Raw genomic sequence first — 21,251 nt, 5'->3', positions numbered from 1 at the left:
GTGGGGCGGGGCCGCCGCCATTTGGCGGGGCGGGGCGGGGAGGGCGCAGGCGCGGGGGCGGCGGGGCTGGGGCGCATGCGCGGGGCGCAGGCGCGGTACCCTTCGCGCAGGCGCGGCCCGCTCTTCCTCAGGCCCGGCGGCGGGCGGGCTGGAGGCGAGCGGCGTGAGGCGATCGGGCGGCGGGAGGCGAGCGGCGGGCTGGCGGTCACCGGCCCCGCGGCAGGTACCGGGATTGGGGCCGGGGTTGGGAGCGCCTCCGGGAGTGCGGGCGCTCCGCGGGGTGGGTGGGTGCGCGGGCGCGGCCGGGCGGTGCGCGCCTCAGCCCGGGGAGGGCCCGGCCGTTGGGGAGGCCGAGCCGGGCGGGCCTGGGCGGGCAGCCCGCGGCGTGGCCGGGGCAGGTGGGGACTGGGCCTGGCCGGGTCGCGCGGGGCCCTGCGCTGCCTTCGGCCGCCCTGCCCCCGGCGGAACCAGCCCGCCTGCCGGCCTCCCCGGCTGGGGACAGCCTCACTCGCGTTACGTGCAGCCCCAGCCGCTGCACCCCCGAGCAAACAACAGGCCGGCTCCGAGCCTCTGAGCGCGTCCCGGCTCGTTACGGTGTCGCTGTGTTTTGGCCGCCACAGCGTTAGTGTTTGGGCAGCAGGCGCAGAGGGGCCGCCGGTAACGCCCGCGCAGTCCGGCCCCGCGAGGTTTCAAGCAGCCGCTCCTCAGGGTTGTGAAGCGTTCCTAGAGCAGGGGAGGAGAGGGTGGGTTGGGGCTTGAAGTTCCTCGGTGCTGCCCGTTTGTGCTTTTTCCCAGATGTTTTCCGTTTGTTTATATTTTTAAAAGCCGGTATTGTACACCATAAATGTTTAATTGAAACAGGCTAAATAATATATGCTGATATAACCGCGCACACCAGCTTTAAATACTTTATCTGATATATTTATTTAGTTATTCAGCCTGAGCAATGTAAAGAACTTGAACTAAATCGTTCCCTGATGCGGCTGTTGGTGCTGGGCGCACACCAGCCCTGTGCCTGCTGCCTTCGTGGCGTTCGCTTGGCATCAGGCGGGGCCGACCCTGGCCTTCAGTCACTGTAAGAGTTTGGGTTTGCTCCGGTTCCCTGGCGTGTTCCAGAACGCCTTCCCTTGGAAGCCAACTGTCAAACAAACTTTCAGATTCCATCTGAAGCCTTGTGCGCAGAGGTGGTGCGGGACCGCTTCTCCCTCTGTCTTTTTTGTCCTTCCCCTAACCTGAAGACAGCTAGATTTGGGGGAGGTTTTTTTTTAAGCTGGGATACATCATCTGAATCGGCTAGAGGGGGAAAACGCCTGTCAAATAGCAGAATAAGTTTAGGTCACAAATTATTGCATGTTTGAAAACATTTGCATTAGCTTTCTCAAATTTTAGAGCTGCAAACATCCTTTAAACTATTTTTTCTGAGTGTTGGGGCTGCTGTTTGCATGATGCACTCTTGCGCCTTGATTTTGTAATCTTCGTGGAGGTAAGCTCTGCACGGTAGCAGCTGTTTTTAATGATGCAGGTCTCTTCCGTATGTTGCGCTGGTGAAGGCATAGCGATGCTGCTTTGATATTTAACTTCTTAACTTATGAAGTATGTTTATTCTCAAAATCAATATTGAAAACACATCTCCAATGCTCACTAAAGAAACCAGCTTTCGAGGGTGGCCCGGGATATGGGGAAGGACTGGTCGTTAATGAAATAAACTTCTCATCTTACACAAGTGCCCTCTTCTCCTGTAGAACAAAAGCAGTGTGGTGCTCTGCGTGGTCATGTTGTGTTTGTGTGGCTTTTAAATGGCATGAACTGTTCATTTTTATGAGCAGTTACCACATAAAGTTACAAAATTATGAACCTTAAAGGAAAGAAGTTGTATTTATATGATTACAGGTGATGTATGCAATGGAGAATAGAAATAACTACTTTTAAAAAACAGTTATTAGGAAACTTGCAGGGTAGGCCATGTGGACCTTATGGCACTACACCAGAGTTACTTGGCTTGGTGGACTCGGGAGAACGTGCACTCTTATCTCACATGTTGAAGCTGCTGAAGATAGGGTATAGATATTTCTCCTTTCTGTCAAAGATTTTTTCCCCCACTATAATTTTGGTGGCGTATCAATGTGTTCGTTGAAGCGAAGGCAGGTTGTCTGTTCTCTTTTCAGGCTTTCAGTGGGACGGTGTGGGGTAGGGACTTCTTTAAATGCGAAACTTACTTGCTGTCATCCCCTCGGAGGAGAACCGAAGGGAAATAGGAGTGGCAATTGCTACAGTGGGCTTGACAATGATGGTCTCGCGCTGTTCTTCACTTAAAATATATTCACAGCTAAGAGCTGTTGTGTTCTACATGGGTGTTGTATTACCCAGGATCTGTTGGCACAAGGCTGTAGCCTGGGTGTGGAGATGGTCCGGTTGAGTGCCGTAGGCCCGGGCCTTGGGCAACGAGGGCTGAGATCCGCTGAGGCCGTTTGGCAGAGCAGCACGCAGCCGAGGGCGTTTGCAGAGGAGGTAGGGCTTGGCAGTAGTGTTGGACGGGAAGATCAAAATGAAGAGTGGGAGGAAGATGGAGTCTGTCCTGAGGGGCAGGAGGAACCCCTGACATCTGACCTGTGTGTGAGAGCGAGTGACTGTGTGTAAGGGGCAGCCAGAACATTTCTTGTGGCTGGTGCTTGTGAGTTTGTGTAGATGTCATTAACAGGGACTGAGTCTAGTGCTGATAGTCATTCTTCTCTTTGCAAAGTTATGGCTTAAGCCAGTTCAGCTAAGCGCTGAGGGTACATTTTAACATGCATTTGTTTTGCAAAGAAGTTACTGATTTGTACGGAGTAGGAGACTTGAATAAACTTGAACATAATTCTCTATTTGGAATAAATTTCTGCCAGACTCATGCAGGAAAACTGTATTGGTTCACTTTTATACTTCAATAGGTACCTGTGATAGTTTTTTAGAAAAAACCACAATGTTTTGTATGTGTAGATGACTGCTATTAAATGGGATTTTTCATTGTGGATTGGCCTCAAGAGCGAAGCGGGTCTAATTGATGAAGGCTTGTGGTGAAATACACAGGTGCCTAAAGCACTTGGGAGCTGATAATTCACGGCCAAGTTCTACTTGAACCTTCACTGCACAAATACTGAATATTCTTTCTTCCACAGGATCTAAAGTGAGGAGACAGCAGTAACCTCAGCTATGGAGAACGCAGATACCACCGAGGAGGAGAAGCCAACTGTGAGCAATGACAGCACAGACAATGGCGCTGAAACCGCCACAGAAGAACAGCAGATGGACTTCAGTACAGAAATTATGAGTGTAACTGAGATGGAACAATCACCTGACAGTTCCCCTGACTTGAACGAAGAGAACACACAGGAGAGTGAAATTCCAAATATTGAAAGTTTACAGACAACAGATATTGAGGCTTGCTTCCCTCCAGATTTTGACAAGTTCTGGAAAGTAGTAGAGGACAATCCCCAGGATTTCACAGGATGGGTATATCTACTGCAGTATGTAGAGCAGGAGGTGAGCGCATGCCCCCTTTTTCCTTAGCCTTCCAGAAATAAACAAAGAAAACCAAAATAAGTCGTGGATATTCCAGTGACAAATCTATGAAAGCCTGATGTACTGTTCTAGGCACTGTTTTAAGACAGCTGCCCTGCCGGTGTCATTGGCTGAGATCACGAAATAAAACCAGTTGTTCTTAAGAAAACGTTAAAACAATAGCTGTTTTTAAAACAACGTGAAGGTTTTTTTTAGGGAAAGGATTAATTGCTTTTATTGTGTATTTCTTGCAGAACCACTTACCGGCTGCCAGGAAAGCATTCGACAGGTTTTTCACGCATTATCCATACTGCTATGGATATTGGAAGAAGTACGCGGACCTCGAGAAGCGACACGACAACGTGAAACAGTCTGACGAGGTATGTAGGTAGCTGGGCGCAGCTGTTGCCGTTGGTCCTGCTAGCCAAACAATGACTAACCTGCTACGAGTCATTTGGCTGCCAGTACCTGCCATGTATGGCCAGGTTTGTAGGGATTTTGTTTGCACTTGTCACGTCTGTGGCATTTGTAGCTAATGTTTTTTCTCTTTGTTGGCAGGTGCGTTAAACCTCTACAGTTTGTCAAGCTTTGCAGTGCAAGCCTCTGTATTACACTGCAGCTTAACAAGTAGGGCAGGGCTTTTCTGTCACTTACATTTATTACTCATTTTCAAAACAATATAGTTGGTTTGCTGGTCACAATTGCTACATCTTATTGCATTTTTGGTCAGACGCTGTCAATGATGCTCTAATGGGTCTGTGCCCTATGGTCTGTACCCCAAAGCCTGCCCACACAACCTGGTCAGAATGCAGGGACCGCTGCGCTTTGAAGATCAAGACTCTGCACGTGGAGATCAGAACATTGCCATGTTCTATCCAACCTCCACCCAAATGGTAATGGTAGATTATTTAAACAAAATTCCAGTAATTAGTATTTCTAAGGTTCACCGGATAACACAGTGTTGCCTCTCTATTAGGACGCCGTTAAGTATTTGAAGTACAGTTCACGTTCTCTTCATAGGTTTATCGCAGAGGGCTTCAGGCAATTCCTCTTAGTGTTGATCTTTGGATACATTATATAAACTTCTTAAAGGAGACCTTGGACCCTGCTGATCCTGAAACTAACAGTACTATTCGAGGGTAAGTTGAAAGCAGAGCGAGTGATTCGAGAGGGCCGTACGTACAGTTACACGGCAGTGTAATCAGGTTAATGTGCTTAAGCGAAGGGGTGAGCTAATAGCAGCCTGCGGTCGCTGTCAGGGCTTCTAAGAGGTGATGGAGCCAGATTCTGTGAGAAGGGGTAGACAATGTGGTACAAGGGTCAAAAGTTGTGACTTGAGAGCTGCGGGCTAGACATTGGGAAAAACTCGCTGCAGCCATGGAAGGTGTTCCCCATAGAGGTGTTGGAACTGGATTCCTTGGAGATTTTCAAGGTACAGCTAGAATGTGTCTGACCTGGTCTGTTGCTGGCAGTGCTTCTGGTTAGAGTAACAGGTGGGACAGAGGTTTGGCCCAAAACCTTAACTGAACTTAAATGAAGCAGCTTCCAGCTGCGTGATTGATGGATAGCTTTTGTGTGGTAAACTGCTAAGTAATGGTCTTAGCATCTTTACGAGATACAAGTGGTAAAGGTTTTGTCTTTTCTTAATATCTTGTGTTCCTGCAAGTGGCTTTTCCTGTTGCCATTATTTGTTCTGTTGTAATAGTGCTGGAGGAAAAAAAAGTCAGTGCGAAGCTTCTGAAATTCTAGAGATCTTGCTACAGATAGCTAGAAAATACTTTGAAGAATTGAAATAATCTAAGTGTGTTTGCGAGTAAATGAGGGTGCTCATAATCTTCGAAAAAATAAGAGCCAGAATTTTTCTTCCTTGTTCCGTTACCACATCCAGAAAAATCTGTGAAGATATTTCATTTTTTCAGAGCCTATGAACATGCAGTCTTAGCTGCTGGGACAGATTTCCGTTCTGACAGACTATGGGAAATGTACATAAACTGGGAAAACGAACAGGGAAACCTAAGGGAAGTTACGTCCATATATGACCGCATCCTTGGAATTCCAACACAACTCTACAGTCATCATTTCCAGAGGTAAAGAGAAGACAAAGATTAGTGCCACGAGCTTCTTAAGCACATGCTAACCTACTTCTGTAAATGTGAAAATGGTCACTTAGAACAAGAGCTTGAAATAGTTGCTGAGTTTCATATCCTTATTCATGTCCTCATACAGTTCGACTGATAGTTTTAAAGTGCTAATATGCATTTTAGGTATTTGGTTTCAGATAAATTCACATGTTCTGCTGTGGAATAAAGGGAGGCCTTGGAGTTGTGAGGAAGAAGAGAGGATGTCTTTGAAAAATCAGAATGAGCAGTTTTGAACTTTAATTCCTCATGCAATGCTCGCATGTGGTGAAACACTAATTTAACTAACTAAGGAGAAGATTAACTTCCAGATAGCAGAACTGTGCATTAATACGGAGGGGTTAAGAAGGGACCAGGAACCTTAGTTAAATTACACACCAGTCTTCCCCATAATTTCTACAGATCTTTTGGTTTTGGAAATAAAGCATCTTCCTCTCAAACTGATCTTGTTCTTTGCCATCAATTTTACATGGCAAGGGGTCTGTCCTTACCACCGGAGTTCCTCATCCTTTTGTTTCTCCTTGAAATGCGAAGCTTTTGAAGTCTGATAGACAGTGGAAGTTGTGTTTTGCCTGTGTGCTGTCAGAAGTTGCATTCTCAGTGTTGCCCTAGATCACTGAAGTAATGCAGAGCCCCACTAGGATTTACTGTCATGCTCTGGTTATGCAGAGTATTGCCACCTAAACCATCACATTTCCGTTGACTTGTTTCGAACTGTTCTTAGGTTTAAAGAACATATACAGAACAACTTGCCCCGAGACCTTCTGACTACCGAGCAGTTTGTTCAGCTGCGCAGGGAGCTGGCGTCTGTGAACGGGCACAGCGGGGAGGATGCGCAACCTGGGGACGACCTGCCCTCTGGCACCGAAGACATAACTGACCCTGCCAAGGTACGTACGCGGGGGAGTGTTCCTGGGCATGTCGTGCCTTTCTCTGTGGGTGAAAGGCGAGTGTATTTGCAGACAGTATAGTGTGTCTCTAGCTGCGGCGTTCCCGTGGTTTTCTTGTGTGTCATTGCTCGTGTGATAACTACTTTGGTCCACAGCATGTGTCTTACCAGTGTTTTCATAGGTATTAAGGAAATGGAGTTGAAAAACTAAAGCAGTGATGTACAAAACTTTAGGAATGAATATTAATTATTCCAGTTAAGAGGTTAGGAAGCGTGGTGTAAGAAAGCTCTCCACCAGCAATGGTCTGTGCAGGTTCATAGCCTTCAGAGGCCTACGGAAACTTGGAGCCCTCTAGAGGAATTGCTAACTGTGAAAAAGTACACATACTGAAACAAGTTTGACTTGGATCCAAATTCATCTGTAATTGCAGTCATCTTTAATGTAAGAGCAAAACTTCGATAGAAAACCAGTTCAGCTGGGCTGCGCTGAGGGCCAAGGCTCCATCAGGACAGTGTTGTGTCCCTTCCCCGGCTCTTCTCGGGGTAACTCTTGACCCATCTGTGGTACTTCTAATTTACGCACACAACTGTCACCATAAAGTGCACCTACAAAGGTGATGCGGTGTCCATCTGTTACATTTGTTTTTTTAAATTCTGTTTTAGCTAATCACCGAGATAGAGAACATGAGGCACAGAATCATTGAGATTCATCAAGAAATGTTTAACCACAATGAGCATGAAGTCAGTAAGAGGTGGACGTTCGAAGAAGCGGTGAGTTTATCTGTGTAAGGCAGCATGCATGAGAGTTTTGAACACAAGACTGGGAGCTTGGCGTTTTGAGTAACGGCTAGGCCTTACAATGTAAACTGTGTGGGGCTCTGAGCAAAGATCAGGTCTCACTTCTCTGCCGTTTCCCTTGTGAAAAGGTAACCTTTGAGGTCAGCTCTGTCATCTGACAGTGTAAAAATCTTTAAGTGGTATTTGGAGAGAGGCAAGATGGTGTGTTGTTTACTGAGAAGTCTTCAAGTATACACGCGTGAAATGCTATGTAGGTTACTACTGCCCTGCCATGTGGGGCACTGCAAAGTAATAAGGGAATGGAGGTAATTCTAACTGAAAAGGTAAGCCTGTCCTAAAAGGTGAATTAAATTTGTATGGTTTTGTATTTTATCATTACACTCTTACACCTGAAATCACTTCTGTTTTCCAGAAGTAGCCATCGTAACGTGCAGCTCCTATGTGTAATGTATTAAAAGGAATTAGTTAAGCTAATCGTTTGATCACTGCAGATATAGAACTTTTTCTATGTAGAATTAAGTTTGGATACTTGTGAAAAAACTACTTGAGTTTTTAATTCTGTCTCCTATTTATTTTCTTCCTTGCAAATACCCTACTGCATAACATAGTTCTTGTTTTAAATTTGCTTTCTTTTTAAAAAAAGTATTAAACAGTTGGGATGGATTTTCAGAGACTCCTTACTGGGTTGCTTGATGTCAGAACGTTACGTTGCTTATTGCACTTTGCTGGACTAGGCCAGATACCTCGTAAGCCAAAGGAACTCGAAGGCGTAGTGCGTAGCCAGTCCTAGCGCCATAGACTAAAACATACAGCTCTGGTTATACAGAGCCTGCCGTGCCGTTACCAGCCCTGCGTGTCACGGGGTCACCTTTGCGGCCGCTAGCCTGTCGTAGGAGGAAGGAGAGCATACAAAGCCTGTCCCTACAGTAGGTGATGCTCAGATATGCTGATGTGTTGTGAAAAATGGTTATGTGAGCACAGGTAGTCTTGGCTCAGGAAACCGTAAGCTACAAATTATTGAAACTTGGGAGAATGCTAAAACTGTGGACATACTGCAGAAATTATGTAAGAAACAGGGTGTCCTCTCTTGCTCCTGGCCAGAATCGGTACTTTTTCTTCCAAGAGTATCTGCTCTGTAGATAACCGACGTGTGGGATCTATGAGGAGTTTGAAAGAGAAGGTTAAACATGTCTTTATAATGAGCAGAAATTAGGTAGGTAGGCAACAGATGTCACGTAAGTGAAGGAGACTGCTTAGACCTGTTTTGCTGTTACTTTAGCAGGAACAATGTCCCTGTGAATTTGTCAAAACGGAAAAAAGAGCGTTGGGTTCCATAGGAGAGCTCAGTGAGGAGCATGAAGGGGGCGACCTGCTTTAAGTTTCAGGTGGCCTGGAAGAATTGAACGTACTCCTTAATTATTATAAATTCTTTGTCCGTTTATATTTGAGATGGAGCTGCAGAACAGGAGAGAAACGATTGGGTAAAACAACAAATGAAGGAGAGGAAAAGCAAAAGATCTCTGGAAGGGTGCTTTGCTCCCTTTAGTTCAAAGCGATGTTTAAATTTTCTGTGCCGAACTCTGTCCCAGGCAGCGGCTCTGGTAGTCATCAGTAACAATGCAATCTTGCTAGCTCTTGGAATGATCAGCTTCATGTAAATATTCAACATGAAGTTCAGTTCAATGCCCTGCCTTCCCTTGCGTGATCCCCAACCAAACCATGAGCATAGTTGGTAGGGTATGCACTAGTACGGCACTAAGGGCTTCAGTTGTACCTACGTATGTGGGCAACGCTCGTTGTTGTTCATCGTGTCATTGTTCCGCTGTGACCACGGGTTTGCGAGGGAGTAACTGCTCTGAGCTCCTGCTCAGCTTCCGTAAACGCTCGCACTGAAAAAGCTTTCTAGAAAAGCAAGCCACTAGCCTAGAACGTGATTGGCAGCAAAATCTCTTGGTCACTACTTGGGTAACCCCAGCAGACTTACTTGAATAGGTAATGACGTATCGTTCTGAAGCCCTGGTTATTTAAATGGCATCGCTTGGATGGTGTGTGGCTCTTTATTTTTTTTTTTTTTTTTCTTTAAGCAACTTGGTGATATGCTGCTTAGTCGTAAGTTGCCGTACTGTGACTCTTGCAGATAAAGAGGCCTTACTTTCACGTAAAACCTCTGGAGAAAATTCAGCTGAAAAACTGGAAAGAGTACCTAGAATTTGAGATAGAAAATGGCACTCATGAACGAGTTGTGGTCCTCTTTGAAAGATGTGTTATTTCATGTGCCCTCTATGAGGACTTCTGGATTAAGGTAAGGGAAGTGGTTCACCACCTACCTCCTGCGGATTGCATACATTGATCTAGTGACTAACCTTTTGTACTCTTGTGGAATGTTGTTCATATATAACTATATCTGTTGCATTAGGAGATGGTCTGCTTGCAACCAGATTTGACTGCTGCATATGCCAACTTCGTTGCCTCTCTACGTCCTTCCTTACAGAAACTAGTCTAGTGGTTCAATAAAGGTGCTGAATGGGTTTAAACAAAAGAATTTTATCGTTCTGTCATGTTTTTAAAGACAAAGACAAGCTTTAAATTTTCCAATCTCTGCTCTGTTTTCAACTATAGTATGCCAAATACATGGAGAATCATAGTATTGAAGGAGTGAGGCATGTCTACAGCAGGGCTTGCACAATTCACCTTCCTAAGAAACCAATGGTTCACATGCTGTGGGCCGCCTTTGAGGAGCAGCAGGGTAAGAGCAATGTTAGTTTTTGCTGGGAGGGATTCTGTTTTTAAGAGGCTGTTGGATGTCTCATATCTTAAAGCATCTTCACCGGTGTTTTAGGCAACATCGATGAAGCAAGAAGAATCTTGAAAACATTTGAAGAGTGTATTCTAGGGCTAGCAATGATTCGCTTACGGAGAGTAAGCTTAGAACGCAGACACGGAAACATGGAAGAAGCTGAACACCTGCTCGAAGATGCTGTTAGGAATGCCAAATCAATTAGTGAATCGTCGTTTTATGCCATCAAATTAGCTCGACACCTCTTCAAAGTACAGAAAAATCTTCCAAAGGCAAGAAAAGTGCTGTCAGAAGCCATAGAAATTGACAAAGTATGTGTTCCCTCTTTGCTGTGTTAAAAAAAAAAAATCCTGGTATTTTTCATTTTCTGAACCTTTTATTTTTTTAAAAAAAAACAAAACTTGGCAACAATGATGACAGGAATTGTCCCTGGATGTAATGTTCCGTTACTACATGGAGACACCAGTCCCTCTAAACTGATGTTGCCGTATTCGCAGCTTGCGAATGTGGGTGTTTGCAAGTGTTTTCCATCAGAAGCACAATGTGCTTCGTGTCTTCCTTATTCCTTTTTAGAATAATAAATACATAGGGGTGTTCACATCCCAAGGTGAACAAAACTGAGCGTGTAGGTGGTGCTCGTAGCTTGTTTGGTGTAACCACAGAAATACTTGGCACTCCAAATACTCTTAGCTTATGATTAGCAGAGTGTAACACCTGGTTTTGTAGTGTCAGATCACTCCTAATCTATGCGTGAAACAAACCAGGTCAAAGATGACCACTGTAAAAAGAAAATCCTTTTATTGACTGTTCTAGCATGTATTTATGGTGTGAATGTTCTGGTGCGCATCCGGTAGACATGCGTTCAGCGTTAAAAACCTAACGTGACCCGAGATCTACAACTTCTAATACGTCTTTTGAACAGGAAAATACGAAACTGTATCTCAACTTACTTGAAATGGAGTACAGTGGCGATCTCAAGCAAAACGAAGAAAACATCCTGAGCTGTTTTGATAAAGCTGTCAATGGCGCATTGTCTATAAAAATGAGGATCACATTTTCTCAGCGAAAAGTGGAGTTTCTTGAAGATTTTGGTTCTGATGTAAACAAGTAAGATGTCACCTGTGCGATGGCCAAATGAGGGTCACCGAAAGAGTGCTTGTTAAAGCACCAGGGAAGGGGTCGGGTTAGTGGCAGCCAGTAAACATTTACTTCCCTGCCATCAGCTCTCTGTTGAGGGATGGCTGCTTTTCTGAATCAAATTCCTATTTTTAAATAGCAATATCTTTTCAGAAAATTACCCCTTTTTTTAATGAAATGCCTAACGCCTCATGGAGCAGAAGTGTGCTGCCCGTAGGTTCTTACTGTAGTTTTCTCCTGCAAAGTCCTATAAAGGAGGATGTTCCTCCAAGAGAATGTGAAGTGGTTTGTGATGCGGGTATGGTGTGATACTCTGTACCGCGCGAGCCGCTGCTGCTGCTGGAGGTTTCCAAAACTGCATTGATTAGATTTCTCTGTGTTCAGAAGTGTTAACCATGCTGTTGCACGTATGTGGGAGGCTCAGATACTGGAAGGGCAACTGTGTAATTCAACACTAGATAACACTTTTCCCCCCCTCTTAATTCTATATTGTAGAAAAAGCTGGTTTTACTTACATTTAGCAGCTAAATAACTTGGAAGGACTGACCGTGAGTTAGTTTTTCCTGCTTTGTACGGGGTTTTTTCAACAATAGCTGGGCTTAATTTCTGCTGACTCCGACCGTTCTAACCTGCGGGGCAGCCAAGTGTTGCAAGTGCAGGATCCTAGATGGACCAAACAAAATGAAGTTTTCAGTTCCCAAAAAAGACTAGAGCACAGAAAATCAGTACAATAAATGGTTTTCACCAAGAGCGATAGCACCAGAAGAAGCAGTTTTCACGCGATACCTTGTAAACTGCGGCGTGCAGCAGGTGAAGCGGCGTTTAGCTATTTGTGGGAATTTCCGCTAGGCGACAGAAGCGTGTTGCGCGCTCATTCAGCGACATACGGTTATACTTGATAGATGGCTCTTGTGCTGCATTAAATATACCTGTGCTTGCCGTGTGGTTTGGCAAGAAGCTGTAAAGGGCTACTCTGGAATTGTTACAATTTCGTATGATACTCTATTTTCCAGTATCTAAAGAACATGTTGATTCCTAGACATCAGTGCGGCTTTGGATGGCATCAGCACGCAGCTGAGGGAACGGAGTCGCTGGAAGAAGCAGCTGTATCCCAAATAAATTTTAGAAAGCTTCTTTATAAAGAAACTTTATAGAAGAACTGCACGAATTGTGATAAAAGTTGAGCGCGTTGGGAATTTCCGAGCTCACGGAAGAATTTTCAGTGTGCATTGTGGGATCCCCCCTCAAATGAAGTTCTTTGGCTTTCCCATCTTCACGGTGGATCGCTGACTGAGATTTGGTTATGGCTGAGTTGGGTTTAGACCGGTCTTTTATTTTTTACAGTTGGAAGTAGACAAACACACAGCAACCGTTTTAATTTAAAACAGTCAGGTGAAAATGGTGAGCGAAGCTTTATTTCTTTCTGTCCCCTTCAGGCTTTTGGATGCCTACGATGAACATCAAGCACTCCTAAAGGAGCAGGATTCTTTAAAAAGGAGAGCAGAGAACGGGTAGGGAGTCTGTTCACCCGAGGGTATAAACTGATGTGGTAGATGATGCACTGTGGGGTCGCTGGAACGCGTGCTGCGCGAAATCCTTTAAAAACAGTTTGGAGGACAGTCTCAGAGACTACTGTGTTTCCCCCTTTAATCTATGTATATATATACACACGTGTCTTTCACCTTTAAACCTACTGTTTGCAAGAACAAAACCACTGCTTTTTTTTTTAGTCACTTAATACTAAATAGAGCTGTGCTGTTGGCTAAAGTATTTTGGAAACATTTACTGGAAAACGGCTTACTGAGTTATGTATCACACAAAAATTGAGCAGTACTGGTAAGAATAGCTGTCTCTAAGCAGAAACATGCTCCCGCTGCCTCGGTTTGAGCACCAGAACTGGTTAAAAACCAGGCTGTTGTTCTGAAGCACAATATTGTGCTGTCTTCCTCTAAATGAAATTGTTACCCTGTTTGGACAGGGCACCAAGTGTGAAAATATTACTGCTTTTACACATTTTAACACTTCTCACATGAAGATGTGCTCAGAATTTGATCTAAGCTACTATTGACCAGCAAATATTAACTTCACAGATCAGAGGAGCCGGATGAAAAGAAAATGCTGACAGACGACCCAACCTTGGCGTCGGCACAGATGATGGATGGCGACATGCAAGTCAACCAGGCAGCGTATAACTACAACGCCTGGTATCAGGTGGGTCTGTGCTTTGGTTCCTTTGCCGAATGGCTGAGCCCTGAATGTGCGTGGCGTGGTTTTCCCAGCGACGCTTCTCTGTGGCCCAGCTCAGGTGCCGAGGAGAGTTTGGAGTAAAGATTTAGCTTTTGGGTTTATTGATTCCTCTTTGGGTTATTATGTAAGTGTGACATACTCCTCTCTAGTGTGGAGCAAGACGAGCAGTGTGGTGGCCAGCTCTGCACGGGAAGGGAAGCGCGGCAGCGGCCAAGGACGTTGCTGGCTGAGGGCAAAAGATCCGTTTGATAGTTACTCTCTCCGACGGGCGGTTGTTGTAACGGCTCGGTATGGGTTCTGCTGCACTGGTCCACAGCGCCGGCAGAATTGGTCTGTTTAGTAGCTTCTCTTTTGGGGCTCTTCTCGCGTGGTGTTTCACGTTGCCCCCCGCAAGGGCTTACAGAGCGAATCCGTGATACCGTGCCATGGTTTCCTCTCCTTGCTTGCGGCAGCAGCAGCCTCCAGCACGGGCTCTGCTTGCTTCGAGGCCGATGGGCCCTTTTGCCGGCCGACTTGTCCAAGGGGTGGGCTGCCAGTCAGCGCTTCAGAGCTGCCTTTGTGTACGAGATGTGCACTGCTCGGGGCGGGTGCTGCTGCCGCCCCTCAGCTGGGATGGGAGCTGAGGGCTTGGGATGCTCGCTCTTCGAGCTGTGGCTTGTGGAGGGTCCAGCTGAAGGTTCTGCTGAAGCAGTTCAGGGAAAGCTGCTGTTGGGGCTGCAGGGAGCCTGGCGAGCCCGCGAGAAGGGTGTTTGCCGATGGGACGCAGAGCGGCCGCTGTCTAACTGCGGTTTAGGGTTGTCTGCATCGAGGTCAGGTGTTCTTTCCAAAGTCAGGCGGTGAAAGGTGTCTCACCCAGCGTGGGGAAACTGCCCCGTACCAGGCTGGGAGGAACGCTCCAAGCTTTCAGAGACGGAACCGTGGGAGTAGCAGAGTTACGGTGCTGATGAAGATCTCGGTCTGTGGCTGACGCGGTGACTCCATCGCTGTCTGCCTTCTGCGCGTTTCACGCTCCGCTTGAGAATAGTGGGCAGGAACAGTTTCTGAGGGCAGGGAGACGTTTTTCCCTGCTACCCCGAGAAGGTTAGGGGTAGCACTTACTAGTATATAGTAGCGTACTGCACTACAAGTAGCAGTACTCGTACCCGGCCAGGGCTCAGCTGGGGCAGTGGTGGCAGCAACACCATGGGAACTCTCTCGGCGATGGTCTTGCTGGCTGATGCTTCCAAGGGAGTGGCGTCAGGGCGTTTGGGAGGCCAGGGCAGAGAGCTCATCCTGCAGGCAGTGCCATAAGGGCCGATGGGGAGCCAGGACCCAGACTGGACACTTCATGCTTCCCTCACCTTCCTTCTTCCTCCCTCTTACAAGCTCCTGTTGAAAGGGAAGTGATGAGAAGCCATAGAGCAGGTGCCAGAGGGTATCTGAGGGGCAGGAGCCAACCTCTGGCCTGGCCTCTCTCGGCAGACTTACCACACGTGTGTTTATCAAGCTATGAAAGACACTTTGGGCAGTGGTGCCAGCCTCACCCTGGCCTTGCAGCTGGCCCTCCCGCGGGTGTCACTGCCCACAAAGCTGGCTCCCAGCAGGAGGCCCGAGGCACCTCACCCCGCAGAGCCTCGCCGAGGGGCGCCCAGGCCCGGGCCTCTGGGGAGCGATGCGGGCGCCTCGGCGGTGCTGCCGGGCTCCCACCCCTCGGCTGTACAGAGGGGGAGCGCGGCCGGGCCGGCGGAACGATGCTACCCTGTTCCTTCCTTCTTTCTTAGTACAACTACCAGAACGCATGGAACTACGGGCAGTATTACCATCCGACTTGATCCGAAGAGTGACCGACCTTTGCTGTGCTGCGGTTTCAACAAAGATGGAATTAAAAAAATATATTTTTCTAAATTAGGGACGTGAAAGAACTATTGTAATACCCGCTTTTTGGTCTTCTTGCATGTGAAATGAGCTGATGTTCACAGGGTATGTGTGAAGCAAGAGTTGTGTGCTGGTAACTGATAAATGGTATCTCTGTACAATTCTAGTTTACCATAAATGCATTTTTTTTATTTTAATTCCCTGCACTAATTTATGGAGATATCTGAAGAATTTTTTTCAGTCCTGTAATGATTCCATAGAGTTAACCAGGAGCGCTGTTGGTGTTTTGGGGGAGCTGCGGGGTGAGGCTGCCCACACCGCTGCAACCGAAGCCCCTCGGCTGGCGAAGGCAGCCCTCGTGAGCCGCGCTCTGTGTTTTCTATTCTACGTGGGGGGAGGGTGTGTGTGTGTCAAAAATTAAAATGCAGTGCAAAATGATGTTGCATTCTTTTTTAAAAGGCACAAACTGTGTTTGGGATGATTTTTGTATTTAGAGTTTTTCATGTACACAGTGTGAGCAAACTTTTTTTCATTTTGATCAAAGTGATCATTCCCATTTTTGTAATAAAAGCAAGGAATTCAGTAGTCCTCTGAGCGTTCTTGGATTGCCTCGTTCCAGCCAGGAGTTGGGACTTTGCTCAAATCCCTGGGGCCTGGGAACATCTCCTCCAGGAGGGGGTGGGCATTGGGCCCAACACTTCTATGCCTCTAAGTTTTTCCCCTTAGAGTAGACATCTTTTTCCCCTCTCCCCCTCTCCTAATATTTTAGGTTAGACTGAAACTGTTGCAGCAGCACTTGTCTAACACACAGTAGCTCCCAGAGCTGGAAGGGAAACACTGAGGAGGATCATGCTGGAGCTGGCAGCCGTTCCACCCCCCCCAGTAAGAGAAAGCAGCTTGAAGGGGATCATACACAGAAAACCAGGGAGCCACGTGCATGTACAAACTATGTGTTCTTTAGTGGTGTGTCGCTGTACAGCAGTTGGGGCGGGGGAGCAAACTCGGTTTCAATACAAGGCCACAGTTGTAACTATATCCTGACAGTACAAGAGCAAAACCGCATTGTCAGAAGCTTTCTCGGTCATAAATGGGTTCCCAGCGGCGAAGGAAAGTCTTCATTCAATATCCACCAACTCCACTTCAAAGAAGAGCTTTGCATTTGGTGGAATCCTGGTTGCACAAGTTAAGGAAGCTTTATAAAACCAACCAAGCCCCCGCCCCAGGCACCAGCCCACCCCCTGAGCGAATGCAGCTCTGTCAAGTGATTTATCACCTGCTGTCCCGCTGCTCAGGTGTCCGGTTCATATTTCATTGACCCATTTTGGCAGCACAGAGGCACAGCTGCTGCCTCACACAGGTCGTCAGGAGCCCCTCAGTACCAGCTCTGCCCCCCTGCCTCTGTCAGGACCTGCTCCTCCTCAGTCCTGCTCCTCTAAGCCAGGACTGCCAAAGCCTCACCTCTGTTTTTGGGAGACAGGCACTGGTCTTCCTCTGGGAAGGAAGACTGTCCTGCTACACTATGGCAGGGAGAAGGATTTCTAGACACGCCTTGAAAGTTACCCTGATTGGAGCAAGATAGAACAATCCCTTCCTCCAGAAGCACCAGTTAAACTGAACTGTGAGTGCATGAGACGCTCTGCAGGATCTCAGACTCAATCCCATGTATCACATGTACCCCAGAACGTGCTCCAGCCACGACACGAGTGCTGTCCCGACAGCTGCCGCGGGGAGCTTTGCTCCCTGCCCGCGGCATCCCCATAGGCGCTGCGGGAATAAGTGCGTGGGAGCAGCTCGAGGAAAACCAGCAGCAAGCTCTCCTCGGCAGTACTCCCTGCAGGGGTCTTCCTTCAAAACACATGGGCGGTTGCATCCATCCAGTCTAAGGCTGAACGCTCCCCCCATTTTGTCCCGTGATGTCCACGGAGCACTTCATTCCACCCAGCATTTCCAAGTCACTTAGTGAGTAACTGACTGCAGAAGGATACTTCCCATCAGGCTGCCCCTTCTTGCCGTACGCCCACTCAGGTTCAATTTCCAGTTGAGCCTTCTCACCTTTACTCATTGTTAAGAGAGCTTCATCCCACTACAAAACAACAATAAAAATGAACAAAACAGAAATAAAACACCAAATCAAACTCAGATACCACAAGAACGCAGCAGTCTTACAGAGCTTGTGAGGAAGCACATTTCGTGTGCTTTTTTCCCCTCTGAGTGCCGGTGCAGCACGGCCTCGATCCCCCAGAACGCTCCCCCACCCGCAGCGTGTGCCGGGCGGCGGCTTCACCTCCTTTTTGCCTGTGGAAGCGCTCCCCTTGGCTGGCGTTCCCTGCTCCTGCACTAGCCTGGGCCCTACTTCCTGGTCAGTCTTGCTTTTACATTGTGAGACCGCAGCGACCGATGAAGGAATACGCTCCTTTCGGTGTCAGTTCAAGCAGTTCCAGCAGGCATCTCACAGTAGAGAGTACTGAGGGGCTTGTCTCTCCACCCCAACACTTCCCCACCATTCTGCAGTATCAATGGATTAGCATTTAAGGGTTATTTTAGTGCTCAAAGACTGATTTTATTTCGGCACTTGCCACACCAGAGCTGGCCTTCAGCTTAGCGCCGTGCCAGCGTTTCACAGCGAACAGCCGCAGCCCGTGCCCCGTAACCGCTTCAGGAGGCACCTGGCACCCGCGCAAAGGCGGGAGCGCTGCGCCAGGACACTACAGAAAAACCCGGGCGACGGCTGCTTCTGCAGCGCTGGCCACAGGCCCAGGGACGTCTTCCCCATCCCAGTTCCAATCCTATCACCCGCAAAGGCCTTTTTGCTGCACAGCAGCAGCGTTGAGGATTACGCTGGGTTGGGTTAGGCTTGTTTTGTATTCTAAAAGTCAGGTGAGCCCAAGGTCCCTCCTGCATTATCTTGTGCAGACAGCCGCCACCCTCACCGCTGGCTCAGCAGCAGTGAGACACGGCATCACCATGCTGCGACTGGCTCTGCACGAGCCGGTATCTCCCAGGCGCACCGAGCTCACAGCCCGGCTGCAACTCCAAGATGTGCGCACGCAGGTGGCTGCGCAAAACACTCCGTTCTCCTCCTGGGGGCTTTCAGCCAGCCCAGATACTCCCCTCCCGCAGCCTCACCTGCGCTACGGCAGCACTCGGCGCTGGACAGAACAGCGCCAAAACCGCAACTCGTTTCGGTGCGCGACTGCAACTAGAACTTGGAGTTTCAGCATCCAGTTCGGAGTTAATGGACGAACTGAACTACGCATGAAAAGGTACCGAGGCAAGTATCAAAAAGATGCTGAGAGAAAAACCATCTTCTGGCAGACTAAAGCACACCAAATGCATAGAGCGACCGAGGGAGCCCCGGGAACTGGAGAGCCTTGTGCAAAGCACTAGGGCAGGCGTACGCGAGAGGCTGCGCTTGTCCCGAGGAATGCGTAGCTGTTACGCTGATTTCCATGCACTACTTAACGAGAGGAGTGACGCTGCAGATAGATGAATGCATCCAAAAAGAATAAATACTACATCCTGCAGATGTAGGCGCTTTCAACTGGCCTTTTCGCCCCCGCGAGAAACAAGAACAGCAGCTCAAAATTTGCACCCCAGTCATAAATCCTGCAGAATGAAAACTTGCTGTGTTCTAAGGAGTCATGCTTTACTTACCCCTCTGATTACTTTTCCTATGCCAACTTTGAAACTTAAAGGCTTGGCTGCTTTTTTCTTCTTTGAACCTGAAAGACAGTTTTATGTATATTTGCTTTAACATCACACCAGCACATATCATAGTTCTTTCTAAACTATTACAATCACACTTTATATAAATATCTGTTCTTATGCTATTATTTTTAGCCCACTATCAGATTTTAGGGGAAAATTTAGCGTTCAAGTTGGACCAAGAGTTCAAATTGATGAGCATCTTTCAGATCTTGATCCAGTGAACCTAAAAGACTCATTTCTGAATTACTAAAGTCATAAGCACATTAGTGAATCAAAAAAAGTCAACAGGGAACATACACCATCACACAACAAGTACGATGAGTTGCAGAACGTATTCCAGTGACAGCCCTGCTGCTCTTCTCAGCGTTTGACATCGCTGCTGGAAAAGCGTGTCAGGATTTCATATACCTAAATCCTCTGATCGAGAAACTAGCACAAAAATAGCAGCAGACTTCTCTGCAGTGGGTACGGTACACCACGCTACAAATCACTCTCGTTCCAGTGCCCCCGCGTTTAAGGGTTTATTGCAGAAGCACAGCATGACATGTCTATTTAGAGAAACTAACTCCACTGCTGGTGCTTATGTTCCATAGATAACAGAAGCTTCCCGAGCAGGAACTGTCTCCAAAGTAATTTCAGTACCAATTAAATCCCCTTCTCTCACATTATCTGTGGCCCAGAGAATGCTGAACGTGACCTCTGGCAAGATGTCACTTGACTCCAGCCAGTCTTAAAATATTGCCCTGCGTTCCCTCATGGAAAAGCAGGCTCCAGGAGCTGACTGCAGGGACACCCCGGTCAGCTCAACAGCACGATGGCAAAAGCAGTTTGTCAGGACGCCCACCACGCACGCCTCCCAGCAGCGAACGCGTGCCCGAGGCTGTCTGACGATTCAGCTCATTTCCTCTATATGCATTTGCACTAAAAGCCAGATGGTATATACATGGCCTTACTTGTTTGAATATTGGTATCGAAGACTGTTCCATCCTGCAGCTTTCCTGTATACCAGCAGTGAACGGTGTCTCCTTTCTTCGGAAAGTTGGTTTTATCACCCTTCTTTAAAATTGATTTTGTATACTTTGGTGGCCCCTAAATTTATAAAAACAGAGTTACGACCACTGCGTTAACTAGTCTCAGACCAACTACCTTCGAGGCTGAACGACCACCTAGTTCAAGGTGCCAAATGCACACCTACAGCATTAGCAAATGGTGTGTTTTAAAGGGTTGGTGCATTACTGCAGTGCTGTAGTATGTGGGGAAGACATAGCAGCATAGCCAGTTTCAGCAAAGCCAAGCTTTGGGAGAGATGCACCAGGCCTATTGCTAATTCAGTTAGAGAAGCCGCATAAGGTGAAGACGCGGTGCAGACACCAGACGTCTCGCTGTAAGCAGGGTTTTGAAGCCCTGGTTAGTCTGGCCGCCCCACACCATCGCCCCGACAAGGCGAGGCGGGGGTGCCGCACCGACCTCCTCCGCGGCCTCCTCGGGCTTCGCCGCTTTCCCCTTGGCCTCCTCCGCCTTAGCGGGCTTCGCCTTCTCCGCCGCCTTCTCCGCGCCCTCCGTGCCCTTAAACCGCTGCAGGGAGGAAGAGGAGGGCAGCCATCAGCCACCGCCCGGCCCCGGCCCCCAGCCCCGCCGCCCCGGCCCCGCACCTGCGTGTGGAAGAGCTGCGTGTAGGCCGCGATCAGCTGCTCCTTGTTCGCCGTCTTGGCCACGTTCTTCACCTGCCCCAGCAGCTTGTGCTCGGCCAGGAACTGCAAGGCACACCGGTGAGCGGCGGAGAGGCCCCCCCCACCTCACACACACACACACACACACACACACATACACACAGAGCCCCCCTTTCCCGCCCCTACCGCCTGGGCTGCGTGCTCCTGAAGGAACTTGATGATATCCTTCTTGGGCAGCGCCTCGCTCCGCAGCTCCTCAGCGCTCCAGGGCTGCGTCGGACCCGCCGCCGCCGCCGCCATTTTCCCGCCCGCCGCCGCCGCCGCCGCCGCCGCCGCCACCGCCGCCTCCTCCTCCTCCTCCTCCTCCCCCTCACGCACCGCCCAGCCTTCCCGGCGGCCCCGCAGGAGGCGCCGCGGCGACGAGGGGGTGGGACGGGGGGCGGTTTTACCTCTGCTTCCTCCGCTTCGCCGTCCCT

General features: G+C 48.3%; 2 protein-coding genes and 1 non-coding gene across 6 annotated transcripts; 2 read left to right on the top strand and 1 right to left on the bottom strand.

Annotated features, from left to right (window-relative positions):
• Window positions 1-104: 104 nt before the first annotated feature.
• On the top strand, window positions 105-15,982 carry PRPF39 (pre-mRNA processing factor 39). 4 transcript variants are annotated; one of them, XM_075104406.1, is made up of 16 exons: window positions 130-223; window positions 3,156-3,519; window positions 3,792-3,917; window positions 4,096-4,164; window positions 4,268-4,430; window positions 4,558-4,676; window positions 5,457-5,624; window positions 6,400-6,565; window positions 7,228-7,335; window positions 9,500-9,664; window positions 9,982-10,108; window positions 10,202-10,470; window positions 11,082-11,266; window positions 12,733-12,807; window positions 13,387-13,507; window positions 15,304-15,982. In XM_075104406.1, exons 5-16 carry the CDS (start codon window positions 4,344-4,346, stop codon window positions 15,352-15,354), a joined length of 1,641 nt encoding a protein of 546 aa, XP_074960507.1. In that variant the 5' UTR covers window positions 130-223; window positions 3,156-3,519; window positions 3,792-3,917; window positions 4,096-4,164; window positions 4,268-4,343; the 3' UTR covers window positions 15,355-15,982. The 4 variants fall into 4 exon arrangements, with proteins under 4 accessions (XP_074960505.1, XP_074960506.1, XP_074960507.1 ...); XM_075104405.1 differs by lacking the exon at window positions 4,096-4,164 and having other exon boundaries at window positions 107-223; XM_075104407.1 differs by lacking the exon at window positions 4,096-4,164 and having other exon boundaries at window positions 4,321-4,430.
• On the top strand, window positions 10,562-10,647 carry LOC142062305 (small nucleolar RNA SNORD127). The gene has a single exon (XR_012662420.1). It is a non-coding gene; the product is annotated as a small nucleolar RNA SNORD127 (small nucleolar RNA).
• Window positions 15,983-16,333: 351 nt separating the features above from the next.
• FKBP3 (FKBP prolyl isomerase 3) lies at window positions 16,334-21,169 on the bottom strand. The gene is made up of 7 exons (XM_075104410.1): window positions 20,962-21,169; window positions 20,758-20,859; window positions 20,573-20,680; window positions 20,059-20,194; window positions 19,052-19,119; window positions 17,383-17,480; window positions 16,334-16,567 (listed from the first exon to the last, which is right to left on the bottom strand). Exons 1-7 carry the CDS (start codon window positions 21,073-21,075, stop codon window positions 16,513-16,515), a joined length of 681 nt encoding a protein of 226 aa, XP_074960511.1. The 5' UTR covers window positions 21,076-21,169; the 3' UTR covers window positions 16,334-16,512.
• Between the last annotated feature and the right edge of the window lie 82 nt (window positions 21,170-21,251).

Source organism: Phalacrocorax aristotelis, chromosome 9 (assembly GCF_949628215.1).
Source record: "Phalacrocorax aristotelis chromosome 9, bGulAri2.1, whole genome shotgun sequence".
NCBI lineage: Eukaryota > Metazoa > Chordata > Aves > Suliformes > Phalacrocoracidae > Phalacrocorax > Phalacrocorax aristotelis.
The sequence above is the reverse complement of the archived record's forward strand: the minus strand, read 5'-3'. Positions and strand labels throughout refer to the sequence as shown.

Excerpts from the sequence above, each read along its gene's own strand:
- PRPF39 (XM_075104404.1), top strand. The coding sequence starts at position 3,190 with ATGGAGAACGCAGATACCACCGAGGAGGAGAAGCCAACTGTGAGCAAT. Across the intron at positions 9,665-9,981 it reads ATGAGGACTTCTGGATTAAG|TATGCCAAATACATGGAGAA; the intron begins GTAAGGGAAGTG and ends TTTCAACTATAG. Across the intron at positions 13,508-15,303 it reads ACTACAACGCCTGGTATCAG|TACAACTACCAGAACGCATG; the intron begins GTGGGTCTGTGC and ends CTTCTTTCTTAG.
- FKBP3 (XM_075104410.1), bottom strand. The coding sequence starts at position 21,075 with ATGGCGGCGGCGGCGGCGGGTCCGACGCAGCCCTGGAGCGCTGAGGAG. Across the intron at positions 20,860-20,961 it reads AGGAGCACGCAGCCCAGGCG|TTCCTGGCCGAGCACAAGCT; the intron begins GTAGGGGCGGGA and ends TGTGCCTTGCAG. Across the intron at positions 20,681-20,757 it reads CGCAGCTCTTCCACACGCAG|CGGTTTAAGGGCACGGAGGG; the intron begins GTGCGGGGCCGG and ends TCCTCCCTGCAG.